This window comes from Manis pentadactyla, chromosome 2, assembly GCF_030020395.1.
Source record: "Manis pentadactyla isolate mManPen7 chromosome 2, mManPen7.hap1, whole genome shotgun sequence".
Classification (NCBI taxonomy): Eukaryota; Metazoa; Chordata; class Mammalia; order Pholidota; family Manidae; genus Manis; species Manis pentadactyla.
The window spans coordinates 110,432,812-110,456,697 of record NC_080020.1 but is presented as its reverse complement, the minus strand read 5'-3'; the positions used below and the strand labels follow the sequence as shown (position 1 = coordinate 110,456,697).

The 23,886-nt window shown below is 32.7% G+C and overlaps 1 protein-coding gene across 8 annotated transcripts in view; it reads right to left on the bottom strand.

Annotated features, from left to right (window-relative positions):
• RICTOR (RPTOR independent companion of MTOR complex 2) overlaps positions 1–23,886 on the bottom strand; it is a 113,920-nt gene that overhangs the window by 48,952 nt on the left and 41,082 nt on the right. For all 8 annotated transcript variants that reach the window (XM_036910836.2, XM_036910840.2, XM_036910838.2 and 5 more), the window contains 5 exons: positions 19,390–19,454; positions 18,443–18,574; positions 13,089–13,152; positions 10,777–10,903; positions 7,954–8,123 (listed from right to left, as the gene is read on the bottom strand). In XM_036910836.2, the coding sequence (XP_036766731.2) occupies positions 7,954–8,123; positions 10,777–10,903; positions 13,089–13,152; positions 18,443–18,574; positions 19,390–19,454 (558 nt within the window). The remainder of the gene's footprint in view (positions 1–7,953; positions 8,124–10,776; positions 10,904–13,088; positions 13,153–18,442; positions 18,575–19,389; positions 19,455–23,886) is intronic.

The following is a 23,886-nucleotide window of genomic DNA, read 5'->3' as shown; positions in this document are numbered from 1 at the left end:
CTACAGGGCATCCTACAGGGACTGCTCTAGATGGGAGCACTCCTAAAAAGAGCACACAACAAAACACCCAACATATGAAGAAGGGAGGAGGAGGAATAAGAAGGGAGAGAAATAAAGAATCATCAGATTGTGTTTATAATAGCTCAACAAGCGAGTTAAGATAGAGAGTAAGACAGTAAAGAAGCTAACCCTAAACCTTTGGTAACCACAAACTTAAAGCCTGCAATGGCAATAAATTCATACCTTTCAATAATCACCCTAAATGTAAATGGACTGAATGCACCAATCAAAAGACACAGAGTAATAGAATGGATAAAAAAGCAAGATCCATCCATATGCTGCTTACAAGAGACTCACCTCAAACCCAAAGACGCGCACAGACTTAAAGTCAAGGGATGGAAAAAGATATTTCAAGCAAACAACAGAGAGAAGAAAGCAGGTGTTGCAATTCTGGTATCAGACAAAACAGACTTCAAAATAAAGAAAGTAACAAAAGACAAAGAAGGACATTACATAATGATAAAGGGCTCAGTCCATCAAGAGGATATAACCATTATAAATATATATGCACCCAATACAGGAGCACCAACATACCTGAAACAAATATTAACAGAACTAAAGGAGGAAATAGAATGCAATGCATTCATTCTAGGAGACTTCAACACACCACTCACTCCAAAGGACAGATCCAACAGACAGAAAATAAGTAAGGACACAGAGGCACTGAACAACACACTAGAACAGATGGACCTAATAGACATCTACAGAACTCTACATCCAAAAGCAACAGGATACACATTCTTCTCAAGTGCTCATGGAACATTCTCCAGAATAGACCACATACTAGGACACAAAAAGAGCCTCAGTAAATTCCAAAAGATTGAAATCCTACCAACCAACTTTTCAGACCACAAAGGCATTAAACTAGAAATAAACTGTTCAAAGAAAGCAAAAAGGCTCACAAACACATGGAGGCTAAACAACACGCTCCTAAATAATCAATGGATCAATGACCAAATCAAAATGGAGATCCAGCAATATATGGAAACAAATGACAACAACAACACTAAGCCCCAACTTCTGTGGGACGCAGCAAAAGCAGTCTTAAGAGGAAAGTATATAGCACTCCAAGCATATTTAAAAAAGGAAGAGCAATCCCAAATGAACGGTCTAATGTCACAACTATCAAAATTGGAAAAAGAAGAACAAATGAGGCCTAAGGTCAGCAGAAGGAGGGACATAATAAAGATCAGAGAAGAAATAAATAAAATTGAGAAGAATAAAACAATAGCAAAAATCAATGAAACCAAGAGCTGGTTCTTCGAGAAAATAAACAAAATAGATAAGCCTCTAGCCAGACTTATTAAGAGGAAAAGAGAGTCAACACAAATCAACAGTATCAGAAATGAGAAAGGAAAAATCACAACAGATCCCGCAGAAATACAAAGAATTATTAGAGACTACTATGAAAACCTATATGCTAACAAGCTGGGAAACCTAGGAGAAATGAACAACTTCCTAGAAAAATACAACCTTCCAAGACTGACCCAAAAAGAAACAGAAAATCTAAACAGACCAATTACCAGCAACGAAATTGAAGCGGTAATCAAAAAACTACCAAAGAACAAAACCCCCGGGCCAGATGGATTTACCTCGGAATTTTATCAGACATACAGGGAAGACATAATACCCATTCTCCTTAAAGTTTTCCAAGAAATAGAAGAGGAGGGGATACTCCCAAACTCATTCTATGAAGCTAACATCACCCTAATACCAAAACCAGGCAAAGACACCACCAAAAAAGAAAACTATAGACCAATATCCCTGATGAACGTAGACGCAAAAATACTCAACAAAATTTTAGCAAACCGAATTCAAAAATACATCAAAACCATCGTACACCATGACCAAGTGGGATTCATCCCAGGGATGCAAGGATGGCACAACATTCGAAAGTCCATCAATATCATCCACCACATCAACAAAAAGAAAGACAAAAACCACATGATCATCTCCATAGATGCTGAAAAAGCATTTGACAAAGTTCAACATCCATTCATGATAAAAACTCTCAGCAAAATGGGAATAGAGGGCAAGTACCTCAACATAATAAAGGCCATCTATGAAAAACCCACAGCCAACATTATATTGAATAGCGAGAAGCTGAAAGCATTTCCGCTGAGATCGGGAACTAGACAGGGATGCCCACTCTCTCCACTGTTATTTAACATTGTACTAGAGGTCCTAGCCACGGCAATCAGACAAAACAAAAAAATACAAGGAATCCAGATTGGCAAAGAAGAAGTCAAACTGTCACTATTTGCAGATGACATGATACTGTACATAAAAAACCCTAAAGACTCCACCCCAGAACTACTAGAACTGATATCGGAATATAGCAAAGTTGCAGGATACAAAATCAACACACAGAAATCTGTGGCTTTCCTATATACCAACAATGAACCAACAGAAAGAGAAATCAGGAAAACAACTCCATTCACAATTGCATCAAAAAAAATAAAATACCTAGGAATAAACCTAACCAAAGAAGTGAAAGACTTATATTCTGAAAACTACAAGTCACTCTTAAAAGAAATTAAAGGGGACACTAACAGATGGAAACGCATCCCATGCTCATGGCTAGGAAGAATTAATATCGTCAAAATGGCCATCCTGCCCAAAGCAATATACAGATTTGATGCAATCCCTATGAAACTACCAGCAACATTCTTCAATGAACTGGATCAAATAATTCAAAAATTCATATGGAACCACCAAAGACCCCGAATAGCCAAAGCAAGCCTGAGAAAGAAGAATAAAGTAGGGGGGATCTCACTCCCCAACTTCAAGCTCTATTATAAAGCCATAGTAATCAAGACAATTTGGTACTGGCACAAGAACAGAGCCACAGACCAATGGAACAGACTAGAGAATCCAGACATTAACTCAGACATATATGGTCAATTAATATTTGATAAAGGAGCCATGGACATACAATGGCGAAATGACAGTCTCTTCAACAGATGGTGCTGGCAAAACTGGACAGCTACATGTAGGAGAATGAAACTGGACCATCGTCTAACCCCATATACAAAAGTAAACTCAAAATGGATCAAAGACCTGAATGTAAGTCATGAAACCATTAAACTCTTGGAAGAAAACATAGGCACAAACCTCTTAGACATAAACATGAGTGACCTCTTCTTGAACATATCTCCCCGGGCAAGGAAAACAACAGCAAAAATGAACAAGTGGGACTATATTAAACTGAAAAGCTTCTGTACAGCAAAAGACACCATCAATAGAACAAAAAGAAACCCTACAGTATGGGAGAATATCTTTGAAAATGACACATCCGATAAAGGCTTGACGTCCAGAATATATAAAGAGCTCACACGCCTCAACAAACAAAAAACAAATAACCCAATTAAAAAATGGGCAAAGGAACTGAACAGACGGTTCTCCAAAAAAGAAATACAGATGGCCAACAGACACATGAAAATCTCCACATCGCTAATTATCAGAAAAATGCAAATTAAAACTACAATGAGGTATCACCTCACACCAGTAAGGATGGCTGCCATCCAAAAGACAAACAACAACAAATGTTGGTGAGGCTGTGGAGAAAGGGGAACCCTCCTACACTGCTGGTGGGAATGTAAACTTGTTCAACCATTGTGGAAAGCAGTATGGAGGTACATCAAAATGCTCAAAACAGACTTACCATTTGACCCAGGAATTGCACTCCTAGGAATTTACCCTAAGAATGCAGCAATCAAGTATGAGAAAGATCAGTGCACCCCTATGTTTATCGCAGCACTATTTACAATAGCCAAGAATTGGAAGCAACCTAAATGTCCATCGATAGATGAATGGATAAAGAAGATGTGGTACATATACACAATGGAATACTACTCAGCCATAAGAAAAGGGCAAATCCAACCATTTGCAGCAACATGGATGGAGCTGGAGGGTATTTTGCTCAGTGAAACAAGCCAAGCAGAGAAAGAGAAATACCAAATGATTTCACTCATCTGTGGAATATAAGAACAAAGGAAAAACTGAAGGAACAAAACAGCAGCAGAATCACAGAACTCAAGAATGGACTAACAGGTACCAAAGGGAAAGGGACTGGGGAGGATGGGTGGGTAGGGAGGGATAAGGGGGGGAGAAGTAGGGGGGTATTAAGATTAGCATCCATAGCGGGGTGGGAGAAAGGGGAGGGCTGTACAACACAGAGAAGACAAGTAGTGATTCTACAACAGGTTGCTACGCTGATGGACAGTGACTGTAAAGGAGTATATAGGGGGGACCTGGTATAGGGGAGAGCCTAGTAAACAAAGTATTCATCATGTAAGTGTAGATTAATGATTAAAAAAAAAAAATGCAGTTCCTATGTGGTGACCTCTAATGAGTTCTACACAATGATATAAAGGACATATAAAAGTGTAGGCAAAGGGTCTGTTTGTGTTTATACAGAGGATCAAAGCCTAATTTGGCTACCCCGAAAATGAACTAAGAAACGATATGAAAGAGAACTTCCAACATCAGCACTCTCGGGAAGACTCATGCCAGAAGATGATCATCAAAAAACCCCAACAAAGATCCACGCACTGCTACAGCTGTAGATGCACTCATCCCACCAGCTCCTGGACTTGCCATGGGAATGAAGGAGATATCTAAGCTGGCCTGTGCATACAGTAAAACAACAAATTTGACTGGATCTATACTGTTGGAACTCAACCAAGAATTAGGAGAAGTGCAAATTGTAGCGCTCCAAAATCTTACAACTACAGACTATTTACTGTTAAAAGAACATATGGGATGTGAACAGTGCCCAGGAATGGGTTGTTTTAATTTGTCTGATTTTTCTCAAACTACTCAAATTCAGTTAGATAATAACCATCATATCATTGATAAGTTTTCACAAATGCCTAGGGTGCCTAACTGGTTTTCTTGGTTTCACTGGAGATGGCTGGTAATTACAGGTATGCTTTGGTTATGTAACTATACTCCTATTATGTTAATGTGTGTGCGCAATTTAAGTAGTAGCTTAAAATCTATACATGCTGAAGTTACTCTACAAGAAGATATGTCAAAGAAATAATCAATCTTCCCATGTTTTCTCCCGCCTGCTACTTCTATAGCTTTTCTTCTTTCTTCCTAATTACAACGAATTCTTAAATAGAATTCGTGCCTCATATCAAATTTACCGAGTATCATAACTCCTCCAAGTGGTAAAGATACCTCAAGACAAATGCTGGGCATAGAAGCCACAGGGCATAAATATGCAAAGAAATAAAAAGCTAACCATTTCAAACAATAAGGCTTCTCTCTCACTTACCAACTTAACATTTCCCTGTATGGCCCCGGAAGATGACTGGTTAGCCAGAGACGGGTAAGATTCCTCAAGGGAGGAACAACCTAAGACAGGCACAGTCGCAGGGGGGTCATCAGGTGAGAAATTGGGGATCAACAGAGGTGAGGCTTAGAACCTCACCCCCCTGTTCTGAGAGAAATCTTCTGCATATGTGGATGTTTTATTGCCCTTGTCTAGCTTGGATTAACACATAGTCTACAGGCACACACCTGATCATCTACATTTGCTCTCTTACAACACTAAACTATGTTTTCTACCTTTATCTTGTATCTACCTACCATTTCAGCATCTTATTAAAAATAATAAAGAGAGAAATGTGGTATCCACATATAAATCAAGTATAAAAATCAAATGTGTATTCATATTTGAACTGACTGTTTATAGTTCATAATGCATGAGCAAAACCAAAAGTTTCTGTGATGACTGCCCTTGTACTGTTCACCATGTAACTTATTCACTATGTAAGAATTTGTTCTCCATGTAAGAACTTGTTCATTATGCTTCAGAAGATTGGAGACTGACGAAAATTAGGCTTGGGTTGGATTAATGATTGTGCATTGAGCATTGACTCCCCTATACAGAATTTTATTGTTGTTAACAACCATTTGATCAATAAATATGAGAGATGCCCTAACAACAACAACCAAGAAAAAGTACACACTTCCAATTGTAAAATAAATAAGCAACCGGGATGTAATGTATAGCATAAGGAATATAGTCAAAATATTGTAACAACTTGGTATGGTGATAGCTGGTACTTAGAATTATCATGTATATAAATGTTGAATCACTGTGTTGTACACCTGAAACTAATGTAATGTAATACTGTGTGTCAACTACCCTTCAATAAAAAATAATTATCTAAAAAAAAAAAAAAAAAAAAAAAAAAAGTAGTTCCTCTGTATGTAGAAAAAGAAATCAAAGTATCAATTTAGAATGAAAATTGATATTAATTAATAAAAATGGGGACAATATCCTGTTAAACAGCAGACTCTATGGTAAAGAAGATAATAAAGCAGAAGATGGTGTTGATGAGTAATATCCAAGGCAACCAGTATTTGTTGGATATTATGTGCTAAGTACTAAATATTTAATATAGATTAAAATTAACATGTGCAAAGCACCTGGAAATACTCTGTAACTCACTATAAACTTTACATGAGTAAGAACTGTTATTATTACTACTACTACTATTTTATAATATTTATTGTTCACAATAATTCTTTAAGATAAAATCCATGACCTTCATTTTACCTAGGAAGAAATGATCCAAAAGAGGTTCATAAGTTGCCCAAAGTTGTAAAGCTAGTATAGTAGGTCATAGAGCAAAAAATCAAAATGTGATCTGTAAAGTCCAAAGTCTATGTTCTCAATCACTAGGATATTCTGGGAGAATCTTGTTAAGGTAAAAGAAAACTGACACTTATGGTTTTAAAGAACAAGATATAGCAAAGATAGTAGTGTACTTAAATGTCTACCATATTCTTTGTGGTTTTTCCATTCTTATGACAACTTTGCTAATCTGTTGTACAATTACACAGGAATAAAAAACATGCCTACACATATTATTTTCATTTATTGTAATCATCTCTCCAATCTTAAAATTGTTTTTCTACTTGATAAAGAAAAAACTTAAAGATATACACACTGTAAGATATCAAAATGCCAGTTATTCTCATTTTACTCCCATGAACAATGTATTGAAAATCACTTATTAAGGAAAATACTGTACTTAAATTTGTTAATGATATAGGCTGTCGATTTCATAGTCTTAAATATTTCTAACAGCCCTAATAAAGCCCAAACTATCACATTTAAGGCAAATTTCATAAAATGATTTAGACAAACCAGAGAACAATAAATCTTTTATACCTTGCATAACTTCATATCCAAATACAAACAAATCCTTGATTTTAACTCACTCTGACTGATATCTGCAATAGACAACCATGTAGTATATATTCATACAAATAAATTATAAGAATATAGTCTGTGATAATTCTGTTCCAAGCTCTACTATATATTTCATTACAAAAAGAGCATTTAGTAGCCTTATGTAGGCTAACTGTAAAAAAAAATTGATTAAAAAAAAATTGTGGAGTATTTTAAAAAGAAAGATATGTATTCTATTTCTTTTTCTATATATATGGTCATTCTTGCTAACAAATACTTTCAAATAAAGAGAACTTTAGCATGGTTTAATAAATAAACGGTATATAATTAGCAGTAGCCATTCACACAAAATTAACATACTGAAGTTCTTAAAAAGAAATGGGACTTCTTAAATAACTGGTAAATGTCTAAGTAACTTTGCTTGTGTGCTAATTTTTTAGTAAAGTTTTCAAAGATAACAAAAACAAAAAATTTCACTTTACACATTGATGAAATTCTCTTAATAATATTTTCATTTTAGTCCAAACTGCTGTAAACAATTGCTGGAAATAAGCCCAGTTTTAGTTAATTTAGGTTTGATAATTAATGCTGTACTGCATCCATTAATTTCAAAATTTCAAAGTAAACGTATGTATTTAAAATCATATTTTAAACCTAGAAAAGAATATTAAAGATCCTACCTCTAATTCTACATCAGCTCGCACATACTGTCGAGTCTTTGGATGATTAAGGAGATGTAAAATTGTAGTAATGAGGGCCTCATTTATTCGACTTAACTGGCAATCAATCACATTTTTCAAGATGGTGTTTAGTCCACCTCGAAGTGCCACCACCTCTGGATTCTGAAGTGCTAAAATAAAAAAGGAAAACAATATATTAAATAGGGTATAATTAATAAAACTAATCAGAAATCTGGTATTTTATAACTTAATTTCCTTTTTAACTTAGAAAACTTTACAGTTAATGACATTTAAAAGGGCACATGGATAAAATTTATCTAATAAGAGTCACTGAATATACTTCCTGAAACTGATTTTTTTTTATATCCGAATTGTTTTTTTCATATCCTTTGTCCCTATTTTACTGGAATGGTTCTTTCCTATCAATTGCCAGGAGTTCTTTATATGGTGGGAATATTAGCTCTTTATCTGTTTCAAATCTTTTTATCTGATTTGTAATTTAGATTTTAAGTTCAGAAACTACTCCCATACTTCAAATATCAGGCATTTTCTGTGTATGGGCACACATACGTGTATGTGTTTTAAATGAGTTCATGATTAGCATTTCAGTTTTTAATCTGTCAGAAAATTGAGTCTGGTTTAATATGATAAACTGATTTTTTTTTCCAAATGTTTAATCTATTATCCCAGCATACTTTCCAAACTATATTCAGTTCAATAAATTCTGAACCATTTCTATAACCTGGTAACCAATACCCCAATCAAGGTATAGAAATTTCAGCATCCTAGGAAGTTGTGTTATGCCATTGTTCCATCAGTGCTCCCGCCACCATACAGGCGACCAACATTCTTATTTCTACCCATACAGATTAGTTGTGCCTTACTGAGACTCATTTAGACAAATTCAAAAGTTAAAAGTACTCCGCAAACACATATATATATATACACATCATACACATTTCACATTAAATTTATTTGTTGTATATAATTGTCTTTTCCACTTGAGAAATAGTATTTTTCTATTATATTTACTGATGATTGCTGAAACACAAAACAAATCTATAAATTTGTATTTTCATGTTTCCACAGCACTGAATTATTAAGTTCTATCTTTCAGTTGACTGTTTCCTAAAAATCCATCCACAAAGTAACTGTGTTTTCTTCCCAATATGTAAACTTCATTTATTATTTTGTTTTACTAATCTGGCTAAAAGTTTTAAAACAATGCTAATTAAGATTTAAAAGGATATGTATTTGTAGAGATCCACCATTAAGAATGATATAGTATTGATTTGAGATATGCTAGGATGTTAATAAAGTAGTCTTCTAACTATTTTGTGTATGTTATGTATATATTTGTATATAAAACACTAGTTTCATTAAAAAATTAGGTTTCCATATTTTTAACACTTTTGATTAGATTACACTTTGCAAGAATTATGCTACTTGAAACAATTTTTTAAAGATAAAACTAACTGGATGAGTCTTTTTGGAAGCAATCATTTCATCAAATATTTCTATAGTTTTAGATCTGTCATGTTTTCTACTTTTTGAATCATTTGAATATTAGAATTTTGTATGAAAACCCATTTCAATAAAATACAAATATATAAAAAAATTACCTCACAACTTAGAAAATTACCATATTCTCTTCCTCAATTCTGCATTAATCTCTTTGTTTCTCTGACCTTTGTGTTTTTCAAACAGTATATGTTTGCATATCTGTGTTACCATTTTTTTTTCAATTAACAGGTTATTCTAAGAAATCTAACTTGTTCTCTAATTAAGACCTTAATTTCATTGTTACTTTCCCCCTACTTACCTTAAAATTGATTTCTTCTTCTTTTATTTTTACTGGATTCACTCACCTATTTTCATTTTTTCTTGCTTAGTTATAAAAGCATTTGATGGTGATAAGTCAGAGTATAGCTCTCAAGGCATTCCATACATTGATATGTGGTCAACTTTTTATTATTTTCAACATTTCCTTAATCAAATTTCTGACTTTGTCTCTAAATCAACAGGTACTGTGGATAGTTTTAAATCCTCAATGGTTTGGCTCTTTTGTTTCTTTAATTTAAAATTTTGTTATTAATTTTTTTACTATATTATCATAAGTCATTGTAACGTATATGGTTTCTACTTTTGGTGGGGGAAAAAATCTTTTGTCATTAAGAATTATATTTTTGTAGTTATAAGTAAGTTGAACTTTTTAAATATGTTGATTAACCATGTCTCTTATTTTTCCTGTTGCTCCTTATATAAAAAAATGATTTATCTATTATGTTTGTTAACATTTAATTTTTTCTTTGTGCTGGCATTGCATGTTTTCTCAACTTACAATAAAATCTATAGCTCTGAAATGTTTGATTTCTTTTGATAATTCAAAACTCCTTTTCATTAAAATGATCAAATATTTACTGACTTTTTCCCACTATTTCCCTATTTAACTCTTTAATTTTACTGCATCTAGAACTCTTTCTTTATGGGTGGTGAGTTATTTGTTGTTTTTAACCCACATCAAGACATATGTGGTTAACTAATGTCTGAGAGCCAGACTTTCAGAGATTTTATTCTAATTACTAGAATTTGGACCATTCCTATATACTGTTTCATGTTGAGTAAAACCTTAAAATTTATAGAATTTTAATGTTACTTTGAAATTATTTCCATAAATAGCAAGTCTTCTACTACCCTATCAGGAATGTCTTACTTTTTCATATCTATCAATAACTTAAAGAATTCATGTATGAAAGGCTTTTATGTGTTATATATCCTTTCTAAAATACTACATCTGTATTACTCAAGAAAGAAAATTCTGACCTAGTTCACAGATTATGGCAATGCATGCTCGGACCATTCTGTCTCTTTCTTGAAGTCCATCATTTCCAACTGCTATTAATGAGTTAGCCACAGAGCTAGGAAACAAGGAAGCATTCACAGTAATCATCTGTAACAGGAAAGAATCAGAAAAAGAAGTTACTTACTTCATAGTACAGTTTTAAAACCTATTTTGGCCAGATTGAGGTGTTTAAGACCATAAAATATTTGGAGCTGTCTTTTCTTCTGAATGCAATTTTAGGGGCAGCAGTTCTCAAAATGTGGTCCAGGAAAGGAGGATACCTAGGATATTTTCAGATATTCTGCAAAGTTAAAATTACTTTCATAATAATACAAAGACATTATTTGTCTTTTGTATGCTCATTCTCTCACAAATGTATATTGAAATTTTCCAGAGGTTCCACTGCATGTGAAATCACCACAGACTGAATGCAAAAGTAAATATGACAATCCAGCTCTCTTATATCAGGATGAACATTAAAGAGATTTGCAAATTTCTAAAATAATACTACTCTAGTCACTAACTTTCTTTTGGGAAAATATAGTTATTTTTATTAAAATAAGTTATTTACATTTATGTATAATGGTTTTATTATTTGTAATATGTTAATATGTATTTTACTTTCTTACTTTTAATTCCTAGCATTATAAAATACTGACACAAGTAACCAAAGAGTTATTGTAAGTTCTTTGGAAACAGACTTTGTTTTCTTATATTGAATTCTCAAAATCATGGCAATAAGACAGATTATACAAATAAGTAAAAACCATACATTTAATTTTTCAACTTAAATTTGAAGAGTTAAATCATGGTCCCAATATAACAGTTTACCTGTAACAAATGATTCATAATCTATCTCCAATACCACATACTAGAACTGCAAATCTCTTTTAAGACAACTCATACATTTACTACTTCCTTACTATGTTCACTGTGGGTACTATTACTAACCACAAGCTAGACAACTGGAAGAAAAAGGAAAAAGAGGGGATCTATTCATTGTATAAACTCAGTATTCCACCGTTCTGGAGCATGTACTGAACTCAAAGGTGGAGAAAGCGGGGAAGAAGCTAAAAAAAAATTACTTAAATAATTTCAGATGTTTTTACTTTAAACATCCATTTCATGAGTCCCATGAATGTTTAGGAAGAAACAACATTTTAGGATGAAATAGGATAAAATCCTCACACAGCTGTGTCCTACCCAAGTTAACTCTCAGTTCACTCTGTTCCTCTGCCATTAGGACATACCATTACATTAAACAATAATTCCTTGAAAGCCTCTCCTTAGAAGCATTATGGATTAGCCTTAACACTCTCTCTTGCAGAATTTAAATTTTGACCTTTTACTCTGCACAATGGCCTGAAATGTTTATTGCAGTAGCCTATGGAATACATTCAAATTCATCTTCAAAACAACCAGCTTGTAAGATTATTTGTGACATCCATCTAATAGAACCAACTCCAAGCATACAATTAAGAGAAAGGGAGGGTGGGGAACAAGCAGTCTTCTTTCTCCAATAACATATCAAAGTGGTGATTTCATTTACAAGTCTACTAGAGAAAGAAATACAGTAGTCCTCCCTTATCTATGTGGATAGGTTCCAAGATACCCCCTCTACCCCACGGATGCGTGAAACTGCAGGTAGTACCAAATCTATATATAGTATGCTTTTTCCTGTAAACATACCTATGATAGGTTAATTTCTAAATTAGGCACAGTAAGAGATTAACAATAACTAATAATAAAATAAAACAATTGTAACAATACATTGTAACAAAAGTTATGTGAATATGGGCTCTCTCAAAATATCTTATTGTACTATACTCACCCTTCTTGTGATGATGTGAGAAGATAAAATGCTTATGAGATGATATTAAGTAAGGAATGAGGTAGGCACTGTGACAGAGTGTTAGGCTACTACTGACCTTCTGACCAGAGTCAGAAGGAGGAGGATTCGCCTGCTTTCAGATCGTGGCTGGCCACAGGTGACTGAAACCAGGGAAAGCACAGCTGTGGATAATGAGGAACTACCGTATTCTTTTCAATGAACATGTTATAAACCATACAGTCGTAGCTATAGCCAATCACAATGAATTACACAAAATATTTACACTTACCTTAACATTCACTAGATCTATTTAACTAATATAATTTTAACAAAATAAAAATGTTTGAGAATTTAGCTTTTGAATTCTAAAAGAAAGATTTCACAGAACAGTCTAAATCTAAAAACATAAAACACATAACATGAAATCATAAATCTGCCTTCACTCTCAGACACAGAGCATACCTTTCTTACTAATCGCAGTGCTTGTGTCCTCTCCACCTCGTTGCTCTGTTGTATGTCAATGCACCTAAATAACACAAAAAATATTTAATTACTGATAAATCTTATTAAATAATTTTTGTATAGTAATACCACTATATCAGATGCATCTTTATAATGTCAATATGAAATTTAAAAATCTTAATACATGTGATTGTTCAGTAGTACCAGATATTTAGTTAACATATGTCTCTAGTGATAAATATTTACTACAATAAAACATTTCAAAACTATTTCATTTAAAACTCCAGGAAAGAATAATACAGTAAATAATTTAAAGAATTTTGATATCTGTAGAGAAATAATAAACATACTTTCAGAGGAAAGTACCAGAAATTACTGAAAAAAATATTCACCTATCTTTGATAAAAGTCAGATATTTTATAAAAAATTGTGAAGGAAAAATATGTCAAGCCTATGTTTTAGTTTGTTACTTTAGGGCCTAAATTTTATTTATTATGACTAGACTATCCATATTATTTATTTTAACCAAAATATAATTTGAAATTGGAATGTGCTTTAAAAATTAATTCTCAATCAGGTATCACTTAACTGATATTTCTAGCAAAATTTATAAATTATTCAATTTCTAAAGGGTTTATGTGCCAGAATAATTCATTTTTACTTTGTTTAGGCAGTTCCCTCTTCTACTCAATACTCTATATATAGACACGCTTGCTATATTCAAAAAGCATTTTTTCTATGTGACTATAATCTAAAACAATTTTATTTAAAAGTAAACAGAGAATTCCCTTTTTGGCCACACAGAGAGGCTTGTATCAGACCAATCCACCTGTCAAAAACAACTATAAAGGCTAAATAAAATACTTCATAAAGCAAATGTTAAAAGAGCAGTGGATAATAATCCCTCAGAAGAGAAGCATAAGCTCCACATCCAACTAGGCTTTGTATCTGGGGCACTTGTCAACTCCTAGTTTTAGGGGAATAGAGTACTAGCAGAAAGCAAAAGTCTTGGTGGATTACAAAGACAGGCTGAACTTTAAGGCAGCTAAAATGACTAGGACTTGAAAGGAAAAATCATAGAGAAAAAAAACAGGAGAATGAGCACAAATCTGCATGCGATCTCCTCTTCAAGGCACTTGCCAAGTTTGTGCAAAAGCAAGCTTACAATTTTTAAAAACTAAGCAAAAAACTACTGCAGAGAAGCTAAGGAATTGAGCAGAAATATTTCATCATGTACATAATACTCTAAGTAAGATAATAGGGCTCCAGGATGGTCATGAAAAAGGAGTTCTACTACACATCTATATTTTTACTTGAGATCCCAAATAGTCACTTCCTAAAACCAAGGCAAAGTTAAAACCAAGATTTAACAGAATCAGTGTGATAAGCCAACATTCCAGAATAAGGTTTAACTCTCTTAAGAGGAAAATTGTATGATTCAGAGCCAAAAATGTTGAATATACAACCCAGTTGAATTCACATCCAATCAGATAATAACATGAACTATGCTTTAAAACAAATAAACATATAGTCAAGTAACTAAAAGCCAAGAAAAGAAAATGACAATAGAAAGAGTACACAGGTGATTCATATACTGGAGTTGTTGTAAGAGGGCTATAAATAACTATGATTAATATGCTCAAGTAAATAGAAGGAAAGACGGTTAAATAAAGCAGTGACCTAGAATCATTTTTAAATAAGACCAAAATAAATCACAGAAATACAATAACTGAAATTAAAAATTCAAGAGACTGATTTACTATTAGGATGGAGGAATTAAAAACAAAAACAGGTTAATAGAAATTAGCTACAGTGAAGCACAAAAATTAATAATAAAGTCTGAAAATACAGTAAGGGTATCAGGGACATGTTGGACAGTGAACACATCCAATACCATATAACTGGAATAATGGAAGATAGGAAAGAATATAACAGAAAAAACCTTTGAAGTAGCCAGAGGAGAAAAAGAAAGACATCAGTTACAAAGAAGCAACAAGAAGAAAGACAACTTCCTTGTTCAACAGGTTAAAAAAGAAAAATCCAGAAGACAGCAACTTATTTAAAGCACTGTAAAACAATAACTGGTCATAAAAAGAGCTAACAAATATGAAGGCAAAATAGAGGCACTTACAGACAAAAAAATGAGAGAATTCATCTCTAGTAGACCTGTACTACAAGAAACAGTAGAGGAAAAGTGCACCAAGTTGAAAGTGAAAATACAAGAAGGAATACTACAGGGGTAAATAATGTAGATAAATATCAACAGTTCCAGTTATAAACAATAAGGGCACTGTCCTCTGGGGTTACACGTTTTACACATATGTAAAAATAAAAAATATAACAATAACATAAAAAGCAGAAGGGAGACGATAGAGTTAATAAGGTTTCCTGCCTTATTCTAGTTGTAATAAGCCTTAATACATCAAGAATTTGGTAGTCTCTAGGTCAACTGCAAAAAAATAGAGAAGACTATAACCAAGACATTAATAGAAGAGAAAAAGAAATTCTTCATTATTCCAAAAGAAATAAAAACAGAAAAAATGCAAGAATGAGCAGATATAACAAATAGAATACAAATACCAAGATAGCAAACAAACTCAAATACATGAGAAAACTAATAGCAAGATGACAAACTCATAAAGATATTAAATATTACATTAGATAAAGTCCACAGACCATGCATATACAAACCATTACACATAGTGTAAATACTCCAATTAGAAGACAAAGATGCTCAAACTAAATTTTTAAAAAATAAACAACCTGTACGATGTTTACAGGTGAGAAACTTAACATGTAAAGGTCAAAAGACAAAGTAAAAGGATGGGAAATCATGTATCATGCAAACCCTAAATAAAAGAAAGTTAGTATAGCTATATTAATACTAAATAACATGAACACTTAGAACTATTACTAGGAATAAGGATGAATATTTCATAACTATGAAAGGACTGGTTCAATGTGAAGGCTTAACAATTCTAGATATGAAGGACTTAGCAAGATATATATAAAATACATAAAGCAAGAACTGACAGAAGTAGAAAATCTGCAAGGTACTCTATCTTTTAAAGAAAATTGAGTCTATAAGTCATAAAACTTCCTAAAAAAGAAAACCCCAGGTCCACGTAGATTCCCTAGTGGATTGTACTAATCAAGTAGGACAAAAACAACACCCATCTTACATAAATTCATCCAGAGAAAATAAAAGGAGAGCAATACTTCCCTCATTGTTTTATAAAACAAATATTTTCTTGATACCAAAACCAAACATGGACATCAGAAGAATGGAAAAACATAGGCTAATACCCCTCACAAACATAGCTGCAAAAATCTTCCACAAAATATAAGCAGACCAAATTCAGTTATACATAAAAAGGACAAGACATCATGAACAAGTGGTGTTTACTTCAGGAATGCATACAAGGAATAAAAAGAAATGAATTAAAAGCCTACAGAAATATCATAAATAATGACAAAAAACTGGAAACTTTCAACCTGATTTCAGGAGCAAAACAAAGTTGTCTCCACTGCCACCATTTCTAGTCAGTGCAATATTCTAACCAGTACAGTATAAGGCAAGAAAAACAAAGATGCAAGGATTGAAAAGAGAGAAATAAAACAGTCATCATTTGCAATTAATGCTTATGTACACAGAAACTCTAAAATAATCATAAAAAAAAAATTAAAACTGGAAAGCAAATTTAGCAAGATCACTAAGTAAGAGGTTAACATACAAAAGCAAAAAACAAAAAAGCAAAGGTTACAAATACACTTTGGCTGCCAGACACTCAATTTAGCAGGAGTTAGAAATCTGAAAAATGTGTTAATACACTTCTATTTTGTAATCTTTCCACTTGTATTCTTGATCTATATCTTATTTTCTCATTTCAATACTTCTATTATTAGTTATTCACTATTTCTCATTGATTTCAGTCTCTTTAACTAGCTCTTTTGCCTGTCTTTAAAAAACCCCAAAAACCCACATTTATTTTTCTATGTATTAGTAGCAAAAAAATATGGAAAAGTAAAAATTACATTAATACACTTGTACACCTTAGAATAAACCTAACAAATATGTGTAAGACCTCTGCACAGAAAACAAAATGCTGTTGAGAGAAATTAAAGACCATTATCAAGCTGCAGTCATTAAAACAGTGAGAAAGTGGAACCACAATAGACAAACAGACCAACTAAAGAGAACAGAGAATGCAGAAATAGATCCATACTTATAAGTTACCTGATTTACAAAAAAAGTGACACTTATCTAGACATGAGGAAAACCTTTTCAATAAATGCTAATATTTATTGAATATCCATAAAGATAAAAATGAATGTGACCTGACACCTACTTAAACATATAAAGAAATAAAACATTTAGATGAAAAAGTACAGTAATATCTTTCAAAGAGACTAAAAACATTAACAATAAAGAACTGCAGGAAAGGCCAGGCAGACTGGAGAAGATACTATCAATTCATACACCTGAAAGGAATCATATCCAGAAGATATTAAGAATTCCTATACAAGACAGACAGGCAATCCAATCTACAAATGATCAAAAGACAAGGAGACTATCCAAACAGCCAACAAGAAAATAAAAGGTGCTTAACACCACTACCTATTAGGGAAATGCAAATTAAAACCACAATGAGAACTCACAATGAAAACCGCAGCAGAAATGTTATAATTAAAAACTGAAAATAACAAGTGCTGATTAGGATGTGAAGAGACTGGAACTCTCAAACATTGGTGGTAGGAATGTAAATTGGTACAAATCTCCATGGAAAACTATTTGGCAGTATGTACTAAAACTAAATATACATTAACGTTATGACCCAGCAATTCCACTCCTACATGTATAGCCTAAGAGAAATGAGTATTTATGTCCACCAATGTGGACTTGAACAAGAATGTTCAGGTCAGCTTTATCAAAACAGCAAAATAACGAAAACCGACAAAATCAACAGAACTGAATAAACAGATTGTGGTCTATTCATAACATGAAATAGTACATAGCAATTTAAAAAATACACATAGATAAATCTCACAGATAATACTGAGGAAAGAAAAGAATAACTGTATATTTCTGATATATGATGCTCAAGAACAGGAAAAATTAGTCTACAATGAGCAAGGTCAGAATAATGTTTATTACTGGTTGGAAACACAAAGGAACTTGAATGGATGATGAAAATGTTCTATTTCTTATTTGGGATAATTGGGTACTTGGTTGTACATATTTGTAAAAATAATCAGGCTTTACACTAAAAATTTGTACACTTTATGGTGGTATGCTAAAACTTAACACATATTATAAAAACAAATATAAACATAGACAGTTGTAGGAAAATTACCTAGCTATTAAATAGTCCACTTTTAGTTTTAGCACCTTCTGCAGAATACTGGAGTCTTGGATGAGATATCGAAGAGCTCGTAGCCCTGCTGCCCGTACTTCTTTTGCTTCATTCAGTAAAGCTAACCGCAAACTGTATGAGAAACAAAAAAAAGTTTTGCTGCATGAGTTTCAAAAACAAATACAACTACAGAACCAAATTCTTCCTCAGGTGAAATAAGCAAAACTGATAGGCATTTTACATATATAAAATCATTTGCTGTAATGGAACTTCACTAATGTTATTTCCTAATCTATGCCTCCTTGGTACAGTCTTACCGAAGAAAATGTTACTGAGTTTTGTTCTACCTTCTGTAATTTATATAACATGGGAAATTAAATATGCCTTTTTCAACATGTATCACATATGCCACTACCATCAATTCTCCTCTTTGTACCTACCTGCTTCCACTTCTCTCAAAGAATCATTGGTTTAAACCAATAAATACTGTATAATGACAGTAGGCACAGACTATTCACATTAATTTTAATTCCTAAGCATAACAAAAAGATGACTATGAAACTATAACATTACACCCCTACTGGTGGGTTTGATCAAGTCAAGTTTGCCATAAGCACATTTTGGCTTATGATAATCTAAAGATAAATCTACAGGTTCTTCTTGTTCTTGGGAATAATATGAGAACTTTCACTCTGTAACTTGTAGATTAAATTTAGAATTTTAAATTGTAGAAATGCAGGCATTTTTCAACATTAGCTTTGGTTATTTATATTTGATAATTACAAAATATCACTAAGAACAACAGGGTAATGATTAAAACTGGAGATCCTGAATTTTTCTAATGTTTAAACAACTGATATCAAATATAAGGTGTTATACTACCCTATTTTTAGTTTAAAATTACTAAAATCTAGAAAGGGTAAGGGAAGGAACTGGATTATACTTACCAAATTATGATGTCCTCATAGTTAAAACCCAATTTTTCTTCACTGTGGCCAATATCACAAAGAAGCTGTCAAAACAAAACAAAAAAGTATACGTATAAGTGTAATATATTTGTCTATTTGTAGACATTACTTTTTAGAATTGAAAATAAGGTATATTCTTTAATAAAATTTTGAAAATATATGATTCTACTGTTCAATATGTAGATTTATTTCTATCATCTTACTGTGTTTTTATCTGACCTGCCAATTTTAGGTTTTTTTAACCCGTTACGTTTATTGCCTTTTTGAATTAACCATTTTGTATTATTCCATTTTTTCCCCCTCACTTATTTTAGTCTCACAAAAACTACTCTTTTAGTGATTACAAGAGAGATTATAACATGCACTGTTGACTTATTACAGTCTAAGAGAAATACTTTACCATGGTCTCAATAATGCTAGACTTTTACAACACTAACTCCATTTACTTTCCTCACCTTTCGCTTTATTACTGCTTTTTTTCTACCTCTCTTTTAAGCCCCATAGGACATTACTGTTACTTTTCTTTTTAGTTAACAATTAGTCAACATCAGTTCATATTTACTCACAAATTCATCTTTTCCATTATTCTTCACTCCAGTGGTTCCTTAATGGGATATTCTTCATCTAAAGAACCCTGTTTCTTACTAATTTGTTTTATTGGTGCTTCCATTTTTAAGAAATTTTTAGCCAACGTTGCTTGTAATGGATTTTTTTAGTTTTTGTTTGTCTGGAGATGATTTTTTTTTTCACTTTTGCTTTTGGAAGATATTTTGCTGGATTTACAGATTTTTAGGTTGGCTGGTATTTTCTTAAAAAGTTTCAAGATAGCTTCCATTACTTCTGTTTAGAAGTCTGACGTCAGTCTTACTATTGGCTCCTTTAGAAGGTCACATATCCTTTTTCTCAGACTCTGTTCAAGATTTTTTCCTTTATCTTTGGTTTTCAGACATCTTAGTTTCTTTCTCTTCTTTCTTTCTGGTAATTCAAATGTCATATTTTTTTTATGACATGTATACCACAAATTTTTAAAGCTTCTTTTCTGTTTACTCCATTCTCTTTTATCTCAGTGTGTCAGATGGACATTTTCTATTTAACTGTCTTCTGACAAGTCTAATTTATTATACTTATCTAGTGAGTTTTAAATTCTTGGTAATGCATTTTTCTCTTCTTGAATTTCTATTTAATTTTACACACATCCAACATCATAATGAAAAATCTTCACTTTCACTACAGTTTCATCCAATTTCTTTCACATATTAAAATATTTAAGTGCTTATTGTGTAAATGGATGTGAACATGTGGATCATCTCTGGATCTGTTTCTATTACCTACCTTTCCCTTTGTTCTAGTCATATGTTCCTCATCTTGGTAGATCCTATAATCTTTGTATATAAAAACTTACAGATTCCTGATATTATCTTTCTGCACAGATGGTTCATCCTTCTCTTTGTTAGTCACTGAACAATGCTGAGAGTCTATATTACATTGCTCCTCTGGTAAGACCCAGTCTACCTCTGGTTTTCCTTTCCCTCCTTGCCACCCCACCACTCCACTCCACCGTTTTAACTGAATGCCTGCTGTTAGGGACTAGTTCCAAGAGGATGACCTATCTAATTTTTCTGTTGCAAAAACACTACAAGTTCCAACCTGATTTTCAAAGATTTCCTGCTTAGGTTTTTAACCTTCCCATCCCACGAAGTCCCAGAATTCAACAAATGTACAGAAGGGAGAATCTCCTTATACTGGATTTTCCCTAGGTTTAACCCAAAGGTGTATGCTGGGGTTTTTTTTTTCTGTTCAGCAACAGTACTCCTGGGTCTGAAAGTCTGAATTCTTAGCTTCCTGCCCATACCCCACATTTTCAAGTATTTTACAAGTATCCCCCAGGTAAAAGTTGTTGAAGAAGTAGGCTCAACTTCACAAAATTCTCTCTTCTCTGAAATTTTGTCTCCTATACTTCTTGTTACCAAAGTAGTTTCCTGCTGGTCTCAGACAAGCTTTCCTTGTTGTTTTCATTAAGAACGCTTATCTACAAAACCAAAAGTTTCTGTGATAACTGCCCTTGTACTGCTCACCATGTAACTTATTCACTATGTAAGAATTTGTTCTCCATGTAAGAACTTGTTCGTTATGCTTCAGAAGATTGGAGACTGATGAAAATTAGGCTTGGGTGGATTAATGATTGTGCATTGAGCATTGACTCCCCTATACAGAATTTTATTGTTGTTAACAACCATTTGGTCAATAAATATGAGAGATGCCCTCACAACAACAACAAAAAAAAGTACACATTTCCAATTGTAAAATAAATAAGTAACCGGGATGTAATGTATAGCATAAGGAATATAGTCAAAATATGGTAACAACTTGGTATGGTGATAGCTGGTACCTAGAATTATCATGTATATAAATGTTGAATCACTGTGTTGTACACCTGAAACTAATGTAATGTAATACTGTGTGTCAACCACCCTTCAATAAAAAATAATTATCTACAAAAAAAAAAAAAAAAAGAATGCTTATCTAATACTAGGTACTTCCATCCACCTAGATGACCATATGGCATTTTAATCTAGTCTGAGTTTTGAAAACTAACATTTATCTAAAAGTTACATGAAAGTTTCTCAAGTCATTCACCGGGCTTAACTGAAAAAGGATAAAGGAAGTTAATCATTTAATTAACATTAAAGAATCAGAAGGGTTTTTCAAGTGCTATTGTTATTCTTCCTCAGTATCAAGTCACGCACATCTTAACAATACAGAATAATTATATAATATTTGAACATGAGGAGAAACAACGAAAGAGACCATCACATCTGTCTATGTGAAAGTAATGGACCCAAGAATGTACTTAAAAGGCACAATATTGGAGAGAAAAAGCTAATGATGTACCCTATCCTATTGATACCCAGATTCTATCCTATTGATAGAATCCTTGTAAATCTCCTCTCCAGTTTCTTTTTTAGAGAGAAAACAAAAAAGAGATGTTCCAAACAGAACAGGATAGAGTATAGGAATAGAATAGCTCTCAGATACTACAATATTTTCACAGCAGGGAAACAGACTATACAAACGATCACTTTATGTGAATGGAAAATGCTGAGTAAATAGGTAAACAGGTAAAAAAAGCTAAAAAGCTTTTCTTCACAAAATGCATGTACTGGTATTCTTATAAAATGTTTAAAATTCTGAAATATAATAAACAAGTAAGTTTTAGACTTTCAACGAGTATAAAAAAATTTTGTTATTTTTTTTGTTGTACAATGTTGTAAGCACTTAGAAAAGGGTGAGGACTTTTTATATACACATACAGATTTAAAATAATAATGTATTAAAATGTCCTGAGCTTTGAGACAAAAGAGAAAATTTTCTATACTACTATAAAACAATTGCATACCTAAAATTAAAAGATAAATAACATATTAGTAAAAAAATACTTGCAAAAACATGACAGACAAAAGGTTAAGGCCTACTATAAATTTGCTAGGGCTCCTGTAACAAATACTACAGACCAGTAGGCTTAAACATAAAAATTTATTTTCTCATAGTTATGGAGGCCAGAAGTATAAGAACAAGGTGTCTTGAAAGAGTTTCCTTGTTCTGAAGGCCTCTCTCCTTGGCTAAAAGATGGCTATCTTTTCACTTGTCTTCCTATAGTCTTCCCTCTGTGTATGTCTGTATCTTAATCTCCTTTTCTTATCAGGGCATTAGTCATACTGGATTAGAGACCATGCATGGGAACTAATTTTACCTTAATTACCTCTTTAAATGCTCTATCCCAAACACAGACTTATTCTGAGATGCTGGGGTTAGGATTCCAAAAAGTGCATTTTGGGGGTGACAAACTTCAGCCCGTAACATTGCACCCTCACCTAGCAAAGTAATATAGGCAGATCCTTACAGTGTAAAAGGTCTGAACAAACTGGGGAAAGACCTCTCAGAAGATGCAAAGAAAATGTAGTTTACCGAAGAAATAAGATTGGTAAGTAAACATGACTTTCTGTTTCCTAAAATCTGCAACAAATACATTGGAATATGCCATTTAAAATAAACTTACCAAAGTGACAAGAAATTGTTTTTTAATATTATATTACTACATAAGAGCATACATTGCCAATGGGATTATAAACTATAAACATTTTGTAAAATCAAGTGGAAAAAGCACCAGAATCAGGATCCACTTTCCGTGTTTTATATTAATAATCTAAAATGCAAACTGAGTTCAAGCACAAGAGACTCAAGACATTATTTACAAAGTAAAATATGGAAACAAAATGTTCATAAAGGAGGAACCTTATGTATTCATTAACATTATATAATATTTGAACATGAGGAAAAACATGCATAATGTATTGGTAAGTGAAGGAAAAGATTCTAAAAGATATATATTTTTTAAAAAGCTATACTTTTCTAAAGATACATTTCTTAAAAAGTCTGTACATCAAAATTTTACTTTCAAAAATGAAAGTGCAATCA